This window comes from Panthera onca, chromosome B4, assembly GCF_046562875.1.
Source record: "Panthera onca isolate mPanOnc1 chromosome B4, mPanOnc1 haplotype 2, whole genome shotgun sequence".
NCBI classification, from domain to species: domain Eukaryota; kingdom Metazoa; phylum Chordata; class Mammalia; order Carnivora; family Felidae; genus Panthera; species Panthera onca.
Genome location: NC_138345.1, coordinates 71,890,917 through 71,909,928, shown reverse-complemented (window position 1 = coordinate 71,909,928; position 19,012 = coordinate 71,890,917). Strand labels below are relative to the sequence as shown.

Genomic DNA, 19,012 nt, shown 5'->3' with positions numbered 1-19,012 from the left:
CCGGATCTGCATAGGGAGCGGGAGGGACTCCCCGGCGCCCCCAGAGCTTGCGCCGCGGGCCAGAGACACGCACAGCTTCCCCCTCCCACATTCACTCCTCCCATCCTTTAAGAAAACGCCCAACCCAAAAAAATAATATCGCTCCAAGCCTGCCGGCGTCCTCGGTGCCCTCTCCTCCTTCCCGGGCTCAGCGCGCTCCGGTTCCGCGGGAGGCTGCGGCGGGAGGCAGCGGCGGGAGGGAGCGGCGCGGGCCCGGTGCGGCGCGCGGAGCTGGAGGCGGGCGCGCAGGCGGCCCGCGGGCGTCGCACTATGCTCCCCAGCGCCGTGGCGGCCCACGCCGGCGCGTACTGGGACGTGGTGGCGTCCTCCGCGCTCCTCAATTTCCCCGCGGCTCCGGGCTTTGGCAACTTGGGCAAGAGTTTCCTGATCGAGAACTTGCTGCGGGCTGGGGGCGCCCCGCCGCACGCGCTGCAGCCACCCCCGCACCACGGCCCGGCGTCCGCTCTAGTGGCCGCCGCCGCCGCCACGGCAGCCGGCGCGCAGGTCCGGCCCCTGCCGGCCAGCCCCGTTCCCCTCAAGCTGTGCCCCGCGGCCGAACCGGTCAGCCCCGGCGGAGCGCCGTACGGCACGCGTTGGGCTTTCCAAGTGCTCAGCCCCTCGGCCGACGGCGCCAGGCTGCCGGGCCGGGCTCCGGGGGATCGAGACTCTACCTTCCAGCCGTCAGCCCCAGGTGAGCCAGCTTTTTTCCTCCCCAGCCGCGCCCGGCGCCTCCGACCCGGCAGGTCCGGGATCCGAGCTCCCGGGGGTGCGCGCTGCGCCAAGGGAGCCCTGGCCCCAGCGCGCCCGGATCCGCTCCGGCCTGGGACCTTCCTCGAGCGTTTCGAGCTTCTTTGGGGATGCCACTTCGCGGGTACATAGGGTACAGCCACTAACTGTGACACCCCCTCCACCCCTATCCCATACCACCAGCTTCCTCTCTGTTCAACAAGTGGTAGGGCTGCCTTGATTTTCAGGCCTTTCTGGAGAAACCCTGAATGCCCCACATTGGGTTAGCGGGAAAGAGCAGCCCTAGTCCCGAGATCTCTGGGTTCGCTGGACCAGTTTCACCCGTCTTGTTCCTAAGTTCAGCGTTTCTGCTCGCCGCCTCCAGCCCTGGAGGCCGCGGGACACCAGCTCCCTGGGCAGTTCCCGCGGCCCGCTTCGGGGGCTTTGCTCCTGCGTCTGCAGCGAAGGCCCGGGCCGTTCAAGAGCGCTCGCAAAGATTTTTGGAAGAAGAGTTGCGCAAACTTTTGGCTTTCTCTGCTCTTAGTATTTGGGATCACGGAGGCGCAAGGAAATCAAGGACGACTTTTTCTTCGTGCTGAGCTGAAACAGCTGAATTGGCACCTGGAATAGGAAGTTCACCAATAAATGGGAAATTATCAAAAGAAAGGCAATTTTGGTTTAATTTTCGCATAAAACCTAAGTGGTGTGATTGGGCAGAGAATGTGGACGGGTTAATCACATTTTAGCTAAAGCGTATGGAGGGGCAGCCGAAATGTGCGGTGAAAAAAAGGGGAAGCCTTTTGGAAACTCAGAAGCTGAGATCTAGTTGGATTATTATTAATTTTTTTTGGCTGCGTCCTTAGGCGATCTTAACTCATTCTTTTAATCCCGATGGGTTTGTCCAGAATGACTAATAGACGCTTTTTCAGCAGATTCCATTGTCCCAGCAAACTGCCAGATCAAATTTATTGCTAATGGCTGTATAGAACTTAACATGTTTAGAACCTGTCCTGGTCTTTCAGCTTGAAATGGTTATTAACAGAATGGAACAAATATAATTATATGAGCGGTCTCATTCACACAGTGTAAAACCTAAGGAACCTGGGAAGCCTTTTGCATCTAGGGAAAGGAAAAAATAACTGTTAAAGGCAGAGTTTATGTTCCTTGGTAATTTGGGCCACTCTCTTATTTTTGAAGTGTTTGGAAAATTAGAAACGTATAAAGCCGGTTCACCTAGACAAGAGTTAGTAAATAATGCTGTGTCACAAAAAAATAACATTTTCAAACAAAAAAATGGTGATTTGCATAACTTTTAGTGGTTTGGCATTGTGTTCATAGAAGTTATTTTTAAGGATTCTTAAATTGCCCCTGATCCTGATTGGCTACTCAACCAGAGAAAGTTACTTAGTTTTCCCCTTTGTAGATTTTACAGGTTAAATTCAAATAAACCAAATGCAAATCAAAGGCAGATATTTTAATAACTGAACAAGAGGTTTGTGTATCTGTTTCATTCAAAATATTGCGATTATTGGGTAAAGGGTCTCCTAACTACAAAAAATTTTCAAGGATGTATTAACTCTTGTACACTTATTAAAGTGTCAGAATACAAAAATGTGGTTTTTTTTTTTGGAATAGTTAAGAGAATATGAGAATTTGTATTTCCCTTTGAAGTATTCTAATACAGTTTAAGCACATATTTATTCCTGGTGTTTTATTGAGCCCTCATTGAAGATTTGAGATTCTCCTAGGTTGATTTTCCTCTGAAAAAATAACCGTTTATTTAAAAAAATAGTCTTATAAGGGGTGTGTTTAATTTTTGAATCTACAAAAGTATCTTAAGAAAATTAAAACTCTCTATATTTGTGCCCACAAATATGCTGCTTAAAACCAGCATTTACATTCATTTATCTTTGTAATTTGACACAGAATGTCATTTTCTGAACATTGCCCTAGTTTTATTTAAGTGACAGATTTTTGTCCTACCAAATGTTGTGGGAATTCATTGCTGCTGTGTAGAATTATGAAGTTTTAATGAGTGCTGACAAGGTTACTATCACCTGAAAATTAACTGACTGATGACATAGTGATTGATGTTCTATAGAGAGTATAGAAGAGCTACTGTTTTTGAAAAGATAACAGTATTTCCTTATATTTCTTTCTGAGATGTCAGTGAACAACCACTGCTAATCCTTTAGATCCTTACTTAGGAGTGGATCACAAAATGGGATTTTTAATCATTTCAGCATATTGAGTACTCACTTTTTTTCCAGTCTTGTTGAGTGTACCAAACTAAATGTTGAATGAGAAAACCCCAGACTTCCTTTTACTGGTGCCTTGGTGAAATACAGAGCCCTTTAACTTGGGGATTTATGCCACTGCATGCATTTCTGCTTCATTATCTTTGTTACCGATTTTTAATGATGCCATCTATTTCATTTGTTCAGGAAGTGCTTACCGAGTATCTCCCATGTGTCAGGCTCTGTTCTAGACCATTGGGATCGTCACTGCACAAAACGGATGACTGTCTCTGCCCCTGTGGCATTCCATGTTTGGACTGCTGTATGGCTTTCCAAGCATTTTCATAGCTGTTCGCTGCTTTAATTTTCATGGAGGCCAGTTTTTTTCTACAATGATTACTTCACTTGCTAATTTTGTTTTTGTCAGAAGTTAACAGTGGAAACATCTGTGGACTTGTGAAGGAGGAAAAAAAAAAAATGTCCCAAACCTTCGTATTCCTTATGCGAGTCTTTCATTGAATATCAGAATCTAGTGATAACTGATTACGTGTATCACAATAATACATCAGATTGTGATTTTGTATGTGAGTCCATAAGGAAAGAAATTGCCCTTCCTGTTTGTCTTGCTGTGGATCTGCAAGGTGATGACAGTTAAGCAATAACACAGATTTTATAGGTAATAAATGAGAGGATAGCTGTCAGTTCTTCATCCCTGGAAACTAGCAAGTCTTTGAATATTTACAGTAGGAAAAAGACTCTCCATAGCTATATGTTGTCAGGTTGTTTATATATAAAACAGTTGGGGATATATATATATATATATATATATATATATATATATATAAAATGTAGTTTAAAAACTCTAGAAATCAAAGGGTATTTCTCAAGGCTGGAGAGGGGCACAGTGCAATAGAAGGTAGTAGATAGAAGATAGATCCAGGGTTGAGTCCTTAGATCTGTTATAGTTTATTAGGGGAAACCAGGAGGTTCTGCAAGTAAATTAGAATCATCAGAGATCCTTCCTGAAAAGTTCATTAATGTCATTATTGGGTGAATATTGTGCTAGATTACAATATTTATGTTTATATATATAAAAGAGCTTTGAAATGTAAAAAGCTGAAAATTTTACATTTCTCTTGGTTATGTCACCAGTTTTATTCAAAATACGTGGAGTCTTGCCTTTTAATAACATTTGTTATTTAAACATTTTAAAAATATTTGACATAAAGGTAATTTTCTGAATGTAATTTATTGATTGTTGAAGCTACTCCTTTTAAGGGTTAGAAACCACATGTTTCTTCTGGATAGGTGAGTTCTTTTTTTTTTTTTTATTTTTTAGGTAATTTTATCAGGTAAGTTGTACTGTGCAGTACAGGAATGGAACCAGATCCGTAGCATTTTTCTGGCCCCTTGTTAGGATTGCTTCTTACCATTAAAACTTAATGTACATCCTCGTTTCCTTGCCCATCTCCCAGTTCCAGATACTATTTATGTGTTAATCCATGACTCTGTCTTAAACTAATTGCACTTATGTTTTATCTAAGTGATCTTGAAGACTTTGTGATCTGGTTTATTAAGCCAGAGTTTCTCACTTATTTTTGCTACCACTTTGCTTTAGATTTGTTTTGGTAGATTAAAATCACAGCATCTTGAATGTTGGTGATGCTGACCCAGAATCAGGACAGAGAGTGGAAAATCCGGCAAAGGTGGTTCCTTCCTCAGGCCGTCACCTCAACCACTGCTTTGGTGGAATTTGTAGATAATACTGAACCATGTTATTACTACATGTGCATATTTTTTGTATCTTCTTAACATGCCTTTGGATCTATATGAACATATTAATATAAACATATTAACATTTAATAACTTTACATAGTTCATGAGAATCAGCTCAAGTTAATGAACTCCTTCAGATTCAAGGAGAAATTCTTGCAGTGAAGAGAATAGGACTAATAGTTCCTTCCCTTCTAGTAATGACTCAGTTACCATCCTTACAGAATAACACCTGGGCTGGAGTAATTTATGTGCATTGAATTTGCCCCTGACTTTAGTACTTATCCCACTCCAACCCCTAACATGTGCTTCTTTACTCCACTTAGGCAACAAGAAATGTCAATCTGTTAACAGGTATTGAAGCTGTTGAGGTTTAATAATAAAATAGGAGTAAATCCAGCAGGCGAGTAGGAACATTTTAGAACTTTCCCCTTACCTCTTATTGACTTAAGGGAGTTGAGGATTATTTTAAGAGGCACAATGGTTTGGGGCGCCTGGGTGGCTCAGTCAGTTAAGCAGTTAAGAGTCAGACTCTTGATTTCGGTTCAGGTCATGATCTCATGGGGTTCAGGGGTTCCAGCCCCACTACTTGGGATTCTCTCTCTCTCTCTCTCTCTCTTTCAAAAATAAATAAATGAACAAGAGAAAAGAGCACAGTAGTTGGAATGCCCAGACAATTGTATACACATTTATGTATAAATAAACATAGGATTCAGAGAGTTCAGGGTTACATGCCAGAAGCCAAAGGATGCCATATGTTGTGGGCAATTTAAAAGAATTGTTGACAATGATTTTATCCACATTTGTTTGCCATGAATGTACCTCATACATTGGAACCAAAGCTGTGCATGAGACTCTGTTATATCCCTGTTGGAGTGTGCCACCTTCTTCCTGTTCTTGTGCCCACCAGAAAAAAGTCTCCTTTGCTGTAAGACCTCATTTTATGCTTAGGTTTGTTGCCGAACAATGATGGAAATGGTAGCAATTTTAAAGTAAGGGAAGTAGCACAGGAAATAGATGTGCTTGTAAAATACTTTGAGATTCTTTGCTATGCAAGTTTTTACAGAAGTGAGATGTTCTTATCTTTAACATATTTAAATAAATGTGTCCTTATGTTGGGGGGGGATAAATATTTCATTTATACCACACTCAACCTATTTTCCACCACCCTATTTCTGTTGTTACTCTTTATAACTTTAGAATACATCTTACTATGTCTTTCAAGGGGTCTTGCTTTGTAGCTCTTAATACAGTGTTTGTCTACTTAATCTTGGATTAACAGAGGCTCCAAATAAGGTGTTTTCCTAATTACAGTGATTTTTTATTCACAGTGAAGGTACACAGTTTTTAAGTCTGTTAAATAAGTTTTCATTCAACTACACCTGGAGTCTGTCGGGAATAAAAAGGCAAATTGGAAAAAGAAACAACATGATTTTTATCTGGGAATGCTTGTTAGAATCCTTATTTAAGACTTCATTAGATCATGCTTCTATTTTATACTCTCTTACTAAGAAATTGGATTTTTGCCTTAATGTATAATACGCTTACCAGACCCTTGTATATTTTATTCCAAAGTATTTTATTTTACTTTCAGTAATGTTTCCACTTTTAATGAAATCTCTCCCTTTTATTCTTTTTAGCCTCCAGTCAGTACTTGATTTGGCAATGCAGAGTGATTCATCACTTTATATAAAGTTACCATAACTGATTTCATTTTTAATAGCATTATTCATTTTGTCAACCTGCTATTAGTTGGGGATATTTCAGGGGCACATTTTTGTGAGTTATATGAACAGTTAACTGAAGGCACTAAAATTCTCTCTGAAGTCGAAGATCAAAAAGCCTCTAAAGTTTTTAGACTTTTGTTTTAGAACCAAAGCATCTGGGAAAAGGAAAGAAAGAAAATTCACATCTTTTTCTGTATATTACTGAATATTTAATTGCCTCCTTGTTTATCAGTATCCCAAAGATGAACCAGGTTTCTAACGTTTCTTTTACATGTTCAGGCACTTTGCCACAACAACCTCAATTTTATTAATTCTAAGTGGCTGTCAGAAATAGAACATACAATATATAATTTTTACCAGTCCTCTTGAGAGGACTCAAAATTGCTTGTTCTTTAAAGGGTTAAATCTCTAATAACTTTTAAATTTAAAATATGCGAAGGAGTTAGTAAGTTATTCTTTGGAAAGATTTTTGTCCATTGAAAGAGAATAAAAACCATGACTGCTGGCATGTTTCTTAAAGAGACTCTCCTAGGGCTGGATTGAGTTTAGGTGTATTTAACCAAATCTATAGTTATATTGGGTCTCAAACCAGAAGACAGTCCCATTCTTTCAAGCAGGAAAAGAGGCACTCCCGTGTGTTTACATATTTTCTACAGGTGCTTCTGTATTACAGATTGAATGGTTGCAACAGATTTATGGCCTGCAAAACCTGAAGTATTTATCTGGCCTTTTATAGCAAAAGTTTGCCAACAATTTCTCCAAAGCAAAAATGGCAAATTAGGTAAATTTAAAAATACAGTTTTTGGAGCTGGTTTTAGCAGCATTTCTGTAATTTTAAAGCCTAGATTCAAGTCTAAGATTTTTATATTACTGACTGTATAATTCCAATCAATTCATATAACCTCCTTGAGCCTCTGTGTCCTCATTTCAAAATAAGAACAGAGATTAAAGTCAGCATTTGACTTGCAAACACATACCACAAAAGCCTACTGATAACAGGGAAAGATGTGAAAGACTCCTTTCTACCATTCCACCATAAGTAAAATAGTGGTGAAAGGGGTATTGCTGTATAAGAAGCTATTTCAAAGATTAGAAGCTTAAAGGAGCAATTTATTATTTTCTCTCACAGTCTTGTGGATTGACTGGGCCCAGCTGAGTGGTTCTCAACATGGAAACTCATGCAGTTAGATGGCAGCTGGGACTATGGTCTTCTGAAGGCTCAACTGGGCTTGATGTCCAAAATGGCTGCTCACATGGCTGACTGTTGATTGGGTGCTTAACTAGAGCTATTACAACAATCTACAAGTAGACTTTCCAAGTGTCTTGAGCTTCTAACAGCTTGATGCTTGGGTTATGAAAGGGAGAGTTCTAAGAGCAAACACTCCAAGAATCCTAGGCAGTGGCTGTAAGGCTTCTTATGATCTAGCCTTGGAATGTTCCAGAATATCACTTCTTCTGTATCCTTTGGTCAAACAAGGCAGCAAGACCATCCCAAATACAAAGGAAGGGGAAACTGAGACCCAGGTAATTTGTAGCCATTTAAAGTCTGCCACAGGGTGAAATCAGGATAACCCCTATCAGATACAGTTCTTGCCAGGTCTGTTGTCTCCTGGTGGGGTAGACCAGTGCAAGAATTAGTCACACAGAGTGCAATAGCTGGGAGCTTGAGGATTTCCTTAAATTTAGCTCAGTTTTTCAGAGCTGCTAATAGAGACCACTTGAAGGGAGAGGCAGCAGAGATACTGATCATATTTGGTGATTGCGATGAACTGAGGCCCGCACCTTGAGAAGAAGCCATACCCTACCCATTTGTTCATTATGCGAGGCTAGAGAAGATGTTAGTGGCCATGTATACACAAATGGTTATCATTACCTCTTCTTTTTTTTATAACTTTTTTTTTAAGTTTCTTTATTTATTTTGAGAGAGAAAGAGAGGGAGAGAAAGAGAATACCAAGAGAATACCGTGCGGGTCTCGAACTCACGAACCGTGAGATCATGCCCTGAGCCGGAATAGTCAGATGCTTAACAGACTGAGCCACCCTGGTGCCCTCACTACCTGTTCTTATAACAAATCTTTACTGCAGTGGGATCCTTCCATATAGCCTCTCCTTTCTCCACCACATCGCATCCGGTACTGCCAGGTGAATTTTCCTAAAATAAGGCTTCCTCATACTACCCAGCTACTCAGGAAAACCTTAATTATCTGCTACCTCATATTACCCAGCTACTCAAGAAAACCTTAATTATCCCCGTCTGACGATCAGATCAAATAGAAATACTCTGTTCTGCAACACCTTCATTCCATCAGCTACATTTAGCTCCTCCAAGTACATTGTTCACTCCTTTCGCCTTGTGCCAGCCATCAGGCTGGTCTCCTTAACCTGCCCTACGTGTCCCACCTTGCCTCCTTTCCTTTTGTTCGAGCCACCTTTCCTTGTTGGAATGCCTTCTTTTTCTTCTTTTGCCGTTCCAAATACCTTCCAAATCAAGGTGTGGGTTAAGATGTTGTTGCTGCTTAAAGCCTTCTTTGACAAAGCCCTCTTGACAATAGTCTTTTCTTTTTACTTGTTTATATTTCACTGGAAGTCTTGACCGTGCGGCTTCTGTTTATATGTTGTCTTACTGTTGATCTCAAATTCTGTAATAATGGCAGGAGTAAAGGCTAACATTTATTGAGTGCCTGCTGTGTCAGACATTGTTTTGTGTTTTTTTCTGTGGTCTCATCCTGGCCGTGTATTATAATGACCTATGCATCTTTTGAAACAATGCTGTGCTAAGGAGCCCACTCTTAGCTGGTGATTTAACCCGGTTGGTATGGGGCCTGGGCCTCTGTATCTCTGAAAGCACTCTAGATAATTCTAACGTGTATGCAGGGTTGAGAACCAACGGTTAGGGATGCACAATGTGAATTTTTTCAAATTTCATCTCTCTCTTGGGGAATGCCTCAGATTTTACAAAAAAAAATTGAATTTGGAAAACAGAAAAATTTGCATTTCATTTCGTTGACCAGCAGACATAAATCTGTAAGTTAAGAAACACTAAATAGAAATTCTTCTGGGGAAGGAAACCATCCTTTTTCATCTTTGTGGTCCCAGTACACTGTGTGGCACTTGCTAGAGATGCAATAAATATTATCTGCACAGAATTAAAAGCACAGCATCAAAGAAGTAGACACTGCACTTGATTTATCTTCTCATGAGCTGTACCAGAACATTAAGACCTTTGTTTTTCTGTGTCTGAAATACTTGAGGAAAAGAATGTGGACTTCTGTTGTTTTCTGATGAGCAGGAAGATAAAGGATGAATTTATTTAACTTGCTTTCCCTTGTGACTGAAGGTAAATTTGCATGTGGATCACATGCAAAGGATCACCCTTCCAGGGTGTGTGATAATCACACCTCATTAGGTGAGTGATATTTCTTAGATCTTACTACTCAGGGCTGCTGGTTGCTATTCTTTGGAGTCTCATTTTTGGGTCCACTGTATTCCAGTTGTATATTGTTTTCAGGTCAGAAGTTTAGATTTCTTTATTCATGGTTCCCATGTACCAGGCACTTGAAAAAGGTAATTTAAAACCATTAAAAAAAATTATTTAGCTCCCTGTTATTCTTTCCTTGAGGTGTTTTTTTACCCTTTAACCAAAGGTTAAAGATGCCTTAATAAGGCATCTTGGAACCTTCTTTCATTTCTCCCCATCTTTCTTAAAAGGTGCTGCCAGTTGGCATAGCATTGCAGTGGACTCTTGAAATTTATTTGAAGGTTTTATTAGTGGTCTTTAGTACTCTTTCTTTGAAACGTCAACTCAAGTCAGTTAGTACCACAGTTTTCCACTGACAATCAGAAGAATGTGGTTCACCCCATTTAAATACCCATTGTTCTTCTCCATCAGCAAAAGAAGAATGAAAATAACAACAGAAAAGCAATTTAAAAATTATTGCTTGCTTTCTAAATGACAGACTTTTGAAAATAATTTCTCTGTAGTTAGGCTCGTAACCATCCTCAGCTATGAGATGATTGTACCACAGAACCATCTTGTTAAGTTTAAAAAGAAATCAGGCCAGTTCACCGTTAAATTGGCTCTAAGTCTCCATCTTAGATAACTGTTCGAAATAATTAATAGGTATTTTGATTCTGTGGCTCCAGGTAAGTCAGAATATCTTATTAAGAAGTGAAAAGCTCATGAGGTTTTCTGTGAATAAGTGATTTTAGTCATTTGGATTCAGACAGTTTAGTTCAAAAAGTTTTAAGTTATTTATTGGTAACTGGTAATAGATTTCCACAGAAACTGGAAATTAGGTTTGTTGGTGAGATACAGAATTCAGAGTATCCTGAAGTATTGTGCTAACAGAACCTAACATCATGCCGAACCTGACAGTGTACATTTTTTTCGATAGGAAAGGCCATTTGATTTTCTCTTATGGAAAGCTTGGGAGGTGTGTCCATTTTCTGGGCTCCAGCTCTTATGAATAACTGGCAGTATCTGTGCATGAAACCCTGATCTCTCGTGGCTAATAACTAAATATTATTCTAAAATATTTGTGTTTCTCTTGTCCTTTTTTAAAAAAGAAATTGCCGGGGTGCCTGGGTGGCTCAGTTGGTTGAGTGTCTTGACTTCAGCTCAGGTCATGATCTCACAGCTCGTGAGTTCGAGCCCCACGTCGGGCTCTGTGCTGACAGCTCAAGGCCTGGAGCCTGCTTTGGATTCTGTGTCTCCCTCTCTCTCTGCCTCTTACCCACTCGCATCCTGTCTCTGTCTCTCTCAAAAATAAATAAACATTAAAAAAAAATTGCCGAAAACAGTGTTCACATTCCAGATGCATACCCATTTGAGGTTGAATGCTAATGAGTGGATGAGATAGCGTGTGTTCAATTCATAGCAGTGCATTTTCTGTCCTTTTCAGAGCATCTTCTAAGTAGTTCTCAAAGACTTAAAAAAGTTTTAACACATCTATCAACTTGTTACTTTGTTTTCATCACAGCTGAGTTTCCTTTCTTGCTATTCCTTTAAAAAGTATATGATTGACAAACATTTAAAATTGTAATATATATATATATATCTTTAATGCATTTCATTGTTTAAAATGGTTATTTCCTAGTGCCATTTGACACCCCTGCAGTCATAGGTTCAGCTGGATGAGCATTTGACTTATGTCAAAGTAGGCATATGTAAAAAAAAAAAAAAAAAAAATGGAGCACTTAATTGGAATTTCACAACAATTTTCACAGAAACCAGCTTCAACAAGGTGTGTTTATGTATGGAAACCATGAATTGACTGTGTAAATATATGTATGTCAAAGAGATGTTTTAACATGGTAAGGAAATTCTACACAAGAGAACCTGAAGCCTGGTCATGTCACATGTAGTTCCTTAGCCACAAGAGTTTATTACTGTAGATGGCATGTCATTTTGATTATAGCTTCACTCTATTAAGATAAGGTAATACATAGTAATATAACAAACTACTCAATGAAAACTTCTTCTGGTTAAATTTAACACTAAGATTGTATATCTCAGAACTTCGTTTGTCACAAATGAATTTAATTGATTGCTTGTCTCAAATGAGCCATTCATTTTTTTTTATCTTTTATTTTTATATTTTTTAGGCCATAGGGTTAGATTGAGAAACAGTTTGGCTAGAATGATAAAATTTGTAATTTGTACGTATTATAATACATGGTTATTTTAATAGTATCACTAGTGTGCTTATTTCATGTGTGTTTTTTCCAGCTATCATGATAAATGTGTTATTACATGTATGTAAATGCAGCATTGTATTTTGTGCCAAACTGCACAGTAGCCATGACTTAATTATATGGAGTGTTTGAGATGAAATAATTTAACAGAAAATGCTTGAGAATCAACATAATGTGACAATTTTTATATGTAGAAATAGATTTTTATTTTTCAAAGTACTTCAAATATTCCTAGAATACTGGAAAATGTAATTCTGCCTAAATAGTGCCATTTTCTCATAAGATATTAAAGTGAAATGATTTATCTTTTCTTTGGTGGTTTTATAGTCAGTGTTAGAACAGTTTATGATAACAGTAAAATTTTTAAAAAGTTTTATAGGGTGCCTGGCTGGCTCAGTTGGGAATGTGCAATTCTTGATCTCAGGGTCTGGTGGTGAGTTCAAGCCCCAAGTTGGGCATGGAGCCTATTTAGAAAAAAAAGTTTTTTAAGTTTTATAGAATTTTTGAACACCAAGATGGATTTCCTTTTCATACTTTGCTTAGTTGCTATATTTTCAAAGTATCATTTTTTAAAAGATTTTATTTTTAAGTAATCTCTACACCGAATGTGGGGTTTGAACTCACAATCCGAAGATCAAGAGCTGCATGCTCCGCTGACTGAGCCAGCCAGGCACCCCTTGAAATATCATTAAGACTAACGTTTTATTATTTGAAAACTTGGATATTAAAAAACTAAGAATACGAATATTGGCAACTTTCCGTTATGTTATAGAAAAAAACCTGCATGTATGACTAATTTGCAATTTGAAGGCATTAAGAACCTAAATTTTTATTGGGCAATACACTTATTTTGATATATCCTTCAAAAATATTGGCGAAAGTAAACACATGCTTATCACTTGGTTAAAATACAAGTCTGAAATTACTGTGTTCTTGAAAAAGGTATGGTATTCGTATCAAAATAATATTCACTAATTATGATTAAAATAAGAAAAAAGTTGCCGTTGAATATGTAGGGAGAGTTATAAAAATATTTATTTTCAAGTCATGTTCTAGATTTCAAGGTCATCTGTTATGGATGATACTATATTTCAAGGTGTGTCTGGGGAGCAGGGAAGGGGTTCATTCCTGATCCTCATTCTCTTCGTAAGAAGGTCGAGAGAGGCTTCCTATTTCTTAGTTTTACTAATTACTACTTATAATTATGACCACACAGAAAATGAACTATTAGGCTTGGTTTTATACATTCATTTATTGAAAATTTGCTGACATTTACAATGTGCTATGTACTCTTTTGGGTATGCGATAGCAAAAGCAAGTTGTCCACCTTCAGGAACTTTCACCCACGTTTATATTATATCTCATTATGCTAAAGGACATGGGGTATTTAAGGTGTTTAACCAAAGCCTGACATATAGTAAGTGCTCAGTAAAGAAGAGCTATTACTAATGTTCTGTGACATCCTTTTTAGCTATTTATCATCTACTGAGAAACAGAATTTAAAATTTCTTTCCTTATAAGAGTAATGATACCTATTCCGTGTACATGTATTGAAAATGTTATGAATAGTATAGTTTAGTAAAATGAGCAGAACAGATATATGGTAAATCCCTATACTATAAACACAGATACCTTCAGGTTAACTAGTTTCTCTTGAGATAAAATGCTATTCTCAAATACTTTTGAACATGTAAAAGTGATCAGAACAAAAAAAAAAAAACGTTTTGTTATGGAATTGCTCAGTAGATTATCTCTTACCACTTTGGAATCCAACTAACTATTTTGAAGAATTTTCTGAAAATAAACAGTAGAGTAATATAATCTCTTCTAAAAAATTAAACTTAAGCATATAACATTCAAATTGGTTTTTATATTTAATTTTTTACTTTCTGCTTTCAATTTGTTCCTCGGTAAGTATCATATCTTGAGCTGTGCCATTCAATGATATGATAGCTCCTTGCCACACGAGTGTATTTATTTTAAAATAACTTAAATTGAGAATTCAGTTACCCAGTTACGTTGGCCACATATCTCAGGAGCCATGTGGGAAATAGATCCCATATTGGACAGTGGGGATAAAGGACATTCATCACCACAGATAGTTGTCCTGTGTGTTGCTCTAGGATATTGTGAATGAAGGAGTATTTGATATGTACTACTTGTAATTAGGACCACACAGAAAATTATAGGTTTGGTTTTGATCAACTCGTCTTTCCACTGCATCTTCCACATCTTGATTAAATGTGTGGTAATCTCTTTGACAGATAAAGCTACTTTAGAATAATGTTAATTTCAGTCAGAGTTATAACCAGCCAAGTAAAGGCTCAGAAAATGGAGTGTTTTACTCAGTGACTTTTGGGAAACTAGAATTTTGAATATGGTCTAAAAGAAATGGCTCATCAATGAGATCAATGCTTTCTCCGCAGCGTCTTCCAAACCTTTCTTCCTGAGTGCCTCACCATTCTACTCTGCATGCTGTGGTGGGTCCTGTCGGCGCCCAGCATCCCCCACTGCTTTTGCAAGTAAGTTTTTATGCTTCATCAGCAATGCCTCAGTTATTCTGTAAACCAAAGCAGCAGGATTTAATGTGCTCTGGAAAACTAATTGGTAATGCCATGGCAAGGAGCTAAATCCTCACTAAAAATCACAGCGATCCTATTCAGGAGGTTTCCAGAGATTTATCAGACCTCAGCACACTGAGCAATTGTGAGCCGTTTCTAATGGCATTGAAACCCAGGGCTGACACACCAAGGAAAGTGACTTGTTTTCCATTTGATATAAAAGATCTCAGAGGGACTGATTTGGCTCTTTCTGAAACGTGTAGCAATACTCATTTAGAGAAGAAAAAAGAAAGAAGGAAGGCTAAGAAATTGTGCTGTGTAAAATTTCTATTCAACTTAGAATGTGACACAGAAAGTCACTAGGTGTTCATAGAAAATAATAAAAATTGTCCAGATTGTAAAAGGAGATAAATATTTCCTCTTTATGATCTTGAAAAGAACCCACCAGAGTTGTAGGAAATATTTTCAAGAGAACTTTTCCTCAAAAATTTCAAAATTTAAAATGTCCAGGGGTGGAGTGAGAACAACAACTTTGAAAAACTTTTAGAGCGTGCATGCGTGCACACACATACACACTCAAAAAGAGCAATGTCGAACTAAAAAGAAATAAAGTTCACCTTGATCTTGAGATTTCTAGGTCAAGTAAGAGTTTGTAGGCAGAGATTCTGAGTGTGTGATGAAGTCCAGTAAGCTCTACTCTACTCCAGTAGAGGCCAGCACATTTATTTCAACTGCCCAGAGAAAACTTTTATTCAGGTTAACCCCTCTGTCAGGTGGAAAGTGAAATAGAAGGAGTTGAGTCAGCCTGAAGTACAGAGCTCTATCACGGTTGGATTCAGGTCCCTGCTGCCTCCCGTGAATGTGTTTTATGAATGTTTCAGGAGAGCAGTTGCTCAACAGGATGATTCCTGACAAGTGAGGCAGCAAATGCTGGCCGTTTAATGAGCTGCAGCCTTCTGAGCATCTCTTTAGGGGGCCGATACTTTCCCACAGAGCACTTTACATGGCAGGGACCCAGCCACAATGGGCGACAGACCCATGACCAATCGTCACTTTCACTTGACTCATCCACACGCGACCTCACCACGATTTTTCACTGTGCAGATGAACTTTAGGAGCCATTTCACATGGAAAAGGCTTGGGCAAGGGTCAGTTGCCCTTTTGTATGGTCATAAAGCAAGGCTCTGTGTGTCCATCTTTTCTCCTGTCTCACATTCCAAGTGAATTTCTGGACACCATTTAAAGCACTTGACTGAAAAATAAAGCAGTGAATGAAACTGACTTTTATAGACTCATTCTAGCTCATCTTCCCATATAACCCTGTCCACCTGAAAAGGGATTTAGTGGATGAGCTGAGTGTATACAGGACTTGCTGAATACATAGGGCCCATTATCAACTCTGGGGATCGTTTATTAACCAGGACTGATACACCACTATTTTGGAAGTGACCTATTAATTGTCCATTTAACGAGAATGTATTGATTCAAATAGAAAAATAGAAACCATGACTAAACCTTTTACTCGCTCCTTCAAGGTGGTCTCCTGTGAGGGCAATTGAAAACTGTTGTGCAAATTAAGGAGACATTTGTCACCATATATTAGAGTAGCAGGGAGAGGCTGCTGGAGTAGAGACGTAAGTCCCAAATCTCTGCTACTATAGCATTGTGGCGTCTCTGAGATTAAATCTTTGGTGTTGCATTCCTGGGGTAGAGATTAAAAGAGATCCCACACCTAGTTTCCGTTACTTCCCTTTGATATCATACTGGACTTCTATTTTAAAGACTCTCTGGCAATGTAGCGTAATGGACAAAAAACCCTGTGTAGGGGCACCTGGGTGGCTCAGCTGGTTACGCATCCGACTTTGGCTCAGGTCATGATCTAACGAGTTTGAGCCCCACACCGGGCTCACTGCTGTCAGCGTGGAAGCCTGCTTCAGATCCTCTGTCCCTCTCTCTCCTCTCTCTCTCTCTCTCTCTCTGCCCCCTCCCCTCAAAAAATAAATATGAAAAAAACCCCCACGTAACAGGTGGACATTCATGTATGTGTGCGTGTATATGTTTATTCATTTCATAGCAATGTTTTGGTGAAAGTCTCTAAGCCCTGTAAATTACTTTACACTTTACACTAATGCCCAGGCCAGTTTGATAAATAGAGCACATAAAAGTAATTCTAAAGACATTTCCTAGAGAACGTCATCATACTCTCAATTGCTTGAAAAATTACTTTAAGCAAGACTCATTTTCCTCCATCTGCCTCTCAGTTCTTCCCACTTTATGCCTTTGGCGTAACTGTTATATATTGTGGCATCTATCCCTAGAGGCCTATTAAGTCCTATGTTTATCTTTTTTATTTAATAAAACATATAAGGGGTAAATCAGCACAGCTCAGATCAAGCATAGAGAATGCTGTACTTGGTTTGTCTCCATTTCTGAGGTTGGCATTTTAAAAACACTTTAGAGATGCCACAAGTGTTTTTAATAAACTTTGGTGTCTCATTAGTTATAAATCTGAAATGACTTTTTTATTTTTTTGTTTATAATGTTCATCGTATTAGCAGCAAATAATAATGAAATGGTGGATTTAGGCTGTCAATAAAGAATTTTACATAAATAACCATGATACCAAAGAACGTTAATAAGGCTTACATCTGCACAGTAATCTTTTTTTATTTAAGGCATTTACTAGATTTTCTTTTTTTTCTTCTTTTTTTAATAATAAGAACAGTTTTTATGCCCAAGCATTTACATTTTTTTTCCATTGCACAGACGGAGGAAAATGAACTGTCCAAGTAATCTTGTATTAAATTTCAACCAAAATGTGCTGACATGTGTGGACAGCCAAAATCAAGGTTTATACTAAACATTTTAATAAGCAATGAAATCGGTGGCCCTCACAAAATTGACTTCACTCTTTCTAAAGTGTAGGATCGGATCAACAGCTTCCTAACAAGCAAGTAAAATATCATTTTGACTCTTGTAACATGATTCACTTGTATAAAATTGATTTCGCTTTTCTTGTTAACCTTTTAGATTTATGATTGATTTGTTGTTGCAATGTGGAAACAATCATTCATCCAGTGCCCTTCTCACATATAATAAATAGTTTAATAGGCTATTTAAGCACAACCCTTACAGTGGGGAAACATTAAAAGGCAGTGGTAAAAGTTCTCCCCTCCCCCAAAGCAGTGGAAGGAAAATCTTTGATATTACATCCATAAGGTTCTTTTCAAAATCACACATTTCTCAGCTAAAATGAAATGGAAACTTGTGGAGGGAAAAAAAAACACCTGAAAAAGTGCGGGAGTCTTAATTAGGTAGAATGGCTAATTGAATTAATCAGATAATTATTTCATTTTGTCTTTGAGTACTCAACTTGCATGTGATCGTTCAACAATTCTATGCATTAAAAGACAAAGTTTAAATTTAGAGTAGTAGGATGAAAATACAAGGAGGAAAATATTCTGGGACAAACTGCTCTGCCTCTTCCTTGGGAAATGAACTTCTGTTCTACATCTTAAGATCATTTTGCTATTTCCTCTTCTTTGTGAAACTTAAAAGAACATCACATACTGTCCAAATTCAAATTTAGGGTTTTGTTGACTACAGAAGGGAAGGGCCATTACTTTTATTATTGTGAACGTAGGTTGGTCTTGAGCGTCACTGCCAAAGATGGGTGATGCTCTGATTAGTATTCTTGCCACCTGACCTGCCTGTGTTCTCTTTCACTGTTCTCAGCTGGAGTCTGGGTGCCCTGAGAAAAGCAACAAGACCTATAGCAGTCCTTCTGTGAGGATTTATTGTTAGCACTCTCAGATCTTCAGAGGGATGCAGCATTTTGTGCTAATAAAGAAAGAAGCATGATTATTTTGTTGAAAACCTAAGCAGTTTTATGCAGTAAGTTGAGTATAGGTTTTGACTTCTCAATAGTGAAGGGAGGGGTGTTCCAGAGATAAATGACAGTCGGTCAACCAGGAAGAATGTTTAAAGGAGTTGGAGACTCAAAGACAATAGATTTTCCAAGTTGATGGCTCTATTCAACGGTTCTACAGAGGCAGTGAAAGTATTTGAGAAACTTTCCAGGAAAGGAGTTCCCTTTCTCCCCAAATGTTCATAAGTAGTGGAGGCTGGGGGATGGGGAGCAGAGCTACTTAGAGATATAGGGTGCTTGTTCCTGATCTTGTCTGCAGCCCTTGCCTGACCATAGTGGGACCTCTAACAGGGCAGCTAATAAAGTCCTGATTTGAGATTCCCCAGA

The 19,012-nt window shown here is 38.8% G+C and overlaps 1 protein-coding gene across 1 annotated transcript in view; it reads left to right on the top strand.

Moving 5' to 3' along the window:
- Positions 1-206: 206 nt before the first annotated feature.
- The window catches only part of DBX2 (developing brain homeobox 2), a 38,173-nt gene continuing 19,367 nt past the window's right edge, over positions 207-19,012 (top strand). Inside the window, exons 1-2 of the mRNA XM_060657875.3 lie at positions 207-730; positions 14,623-14,718. Coding sequence (XP_060513858.1) covers positions 310-730; positions 14,623-14,718 — 517 coding nt within the window. The 5' untranslated portion in view covers positions 207-309. The remainder of the gene's footprint in view (positions 731-14,622; positions 14,719-19,012) is intronic.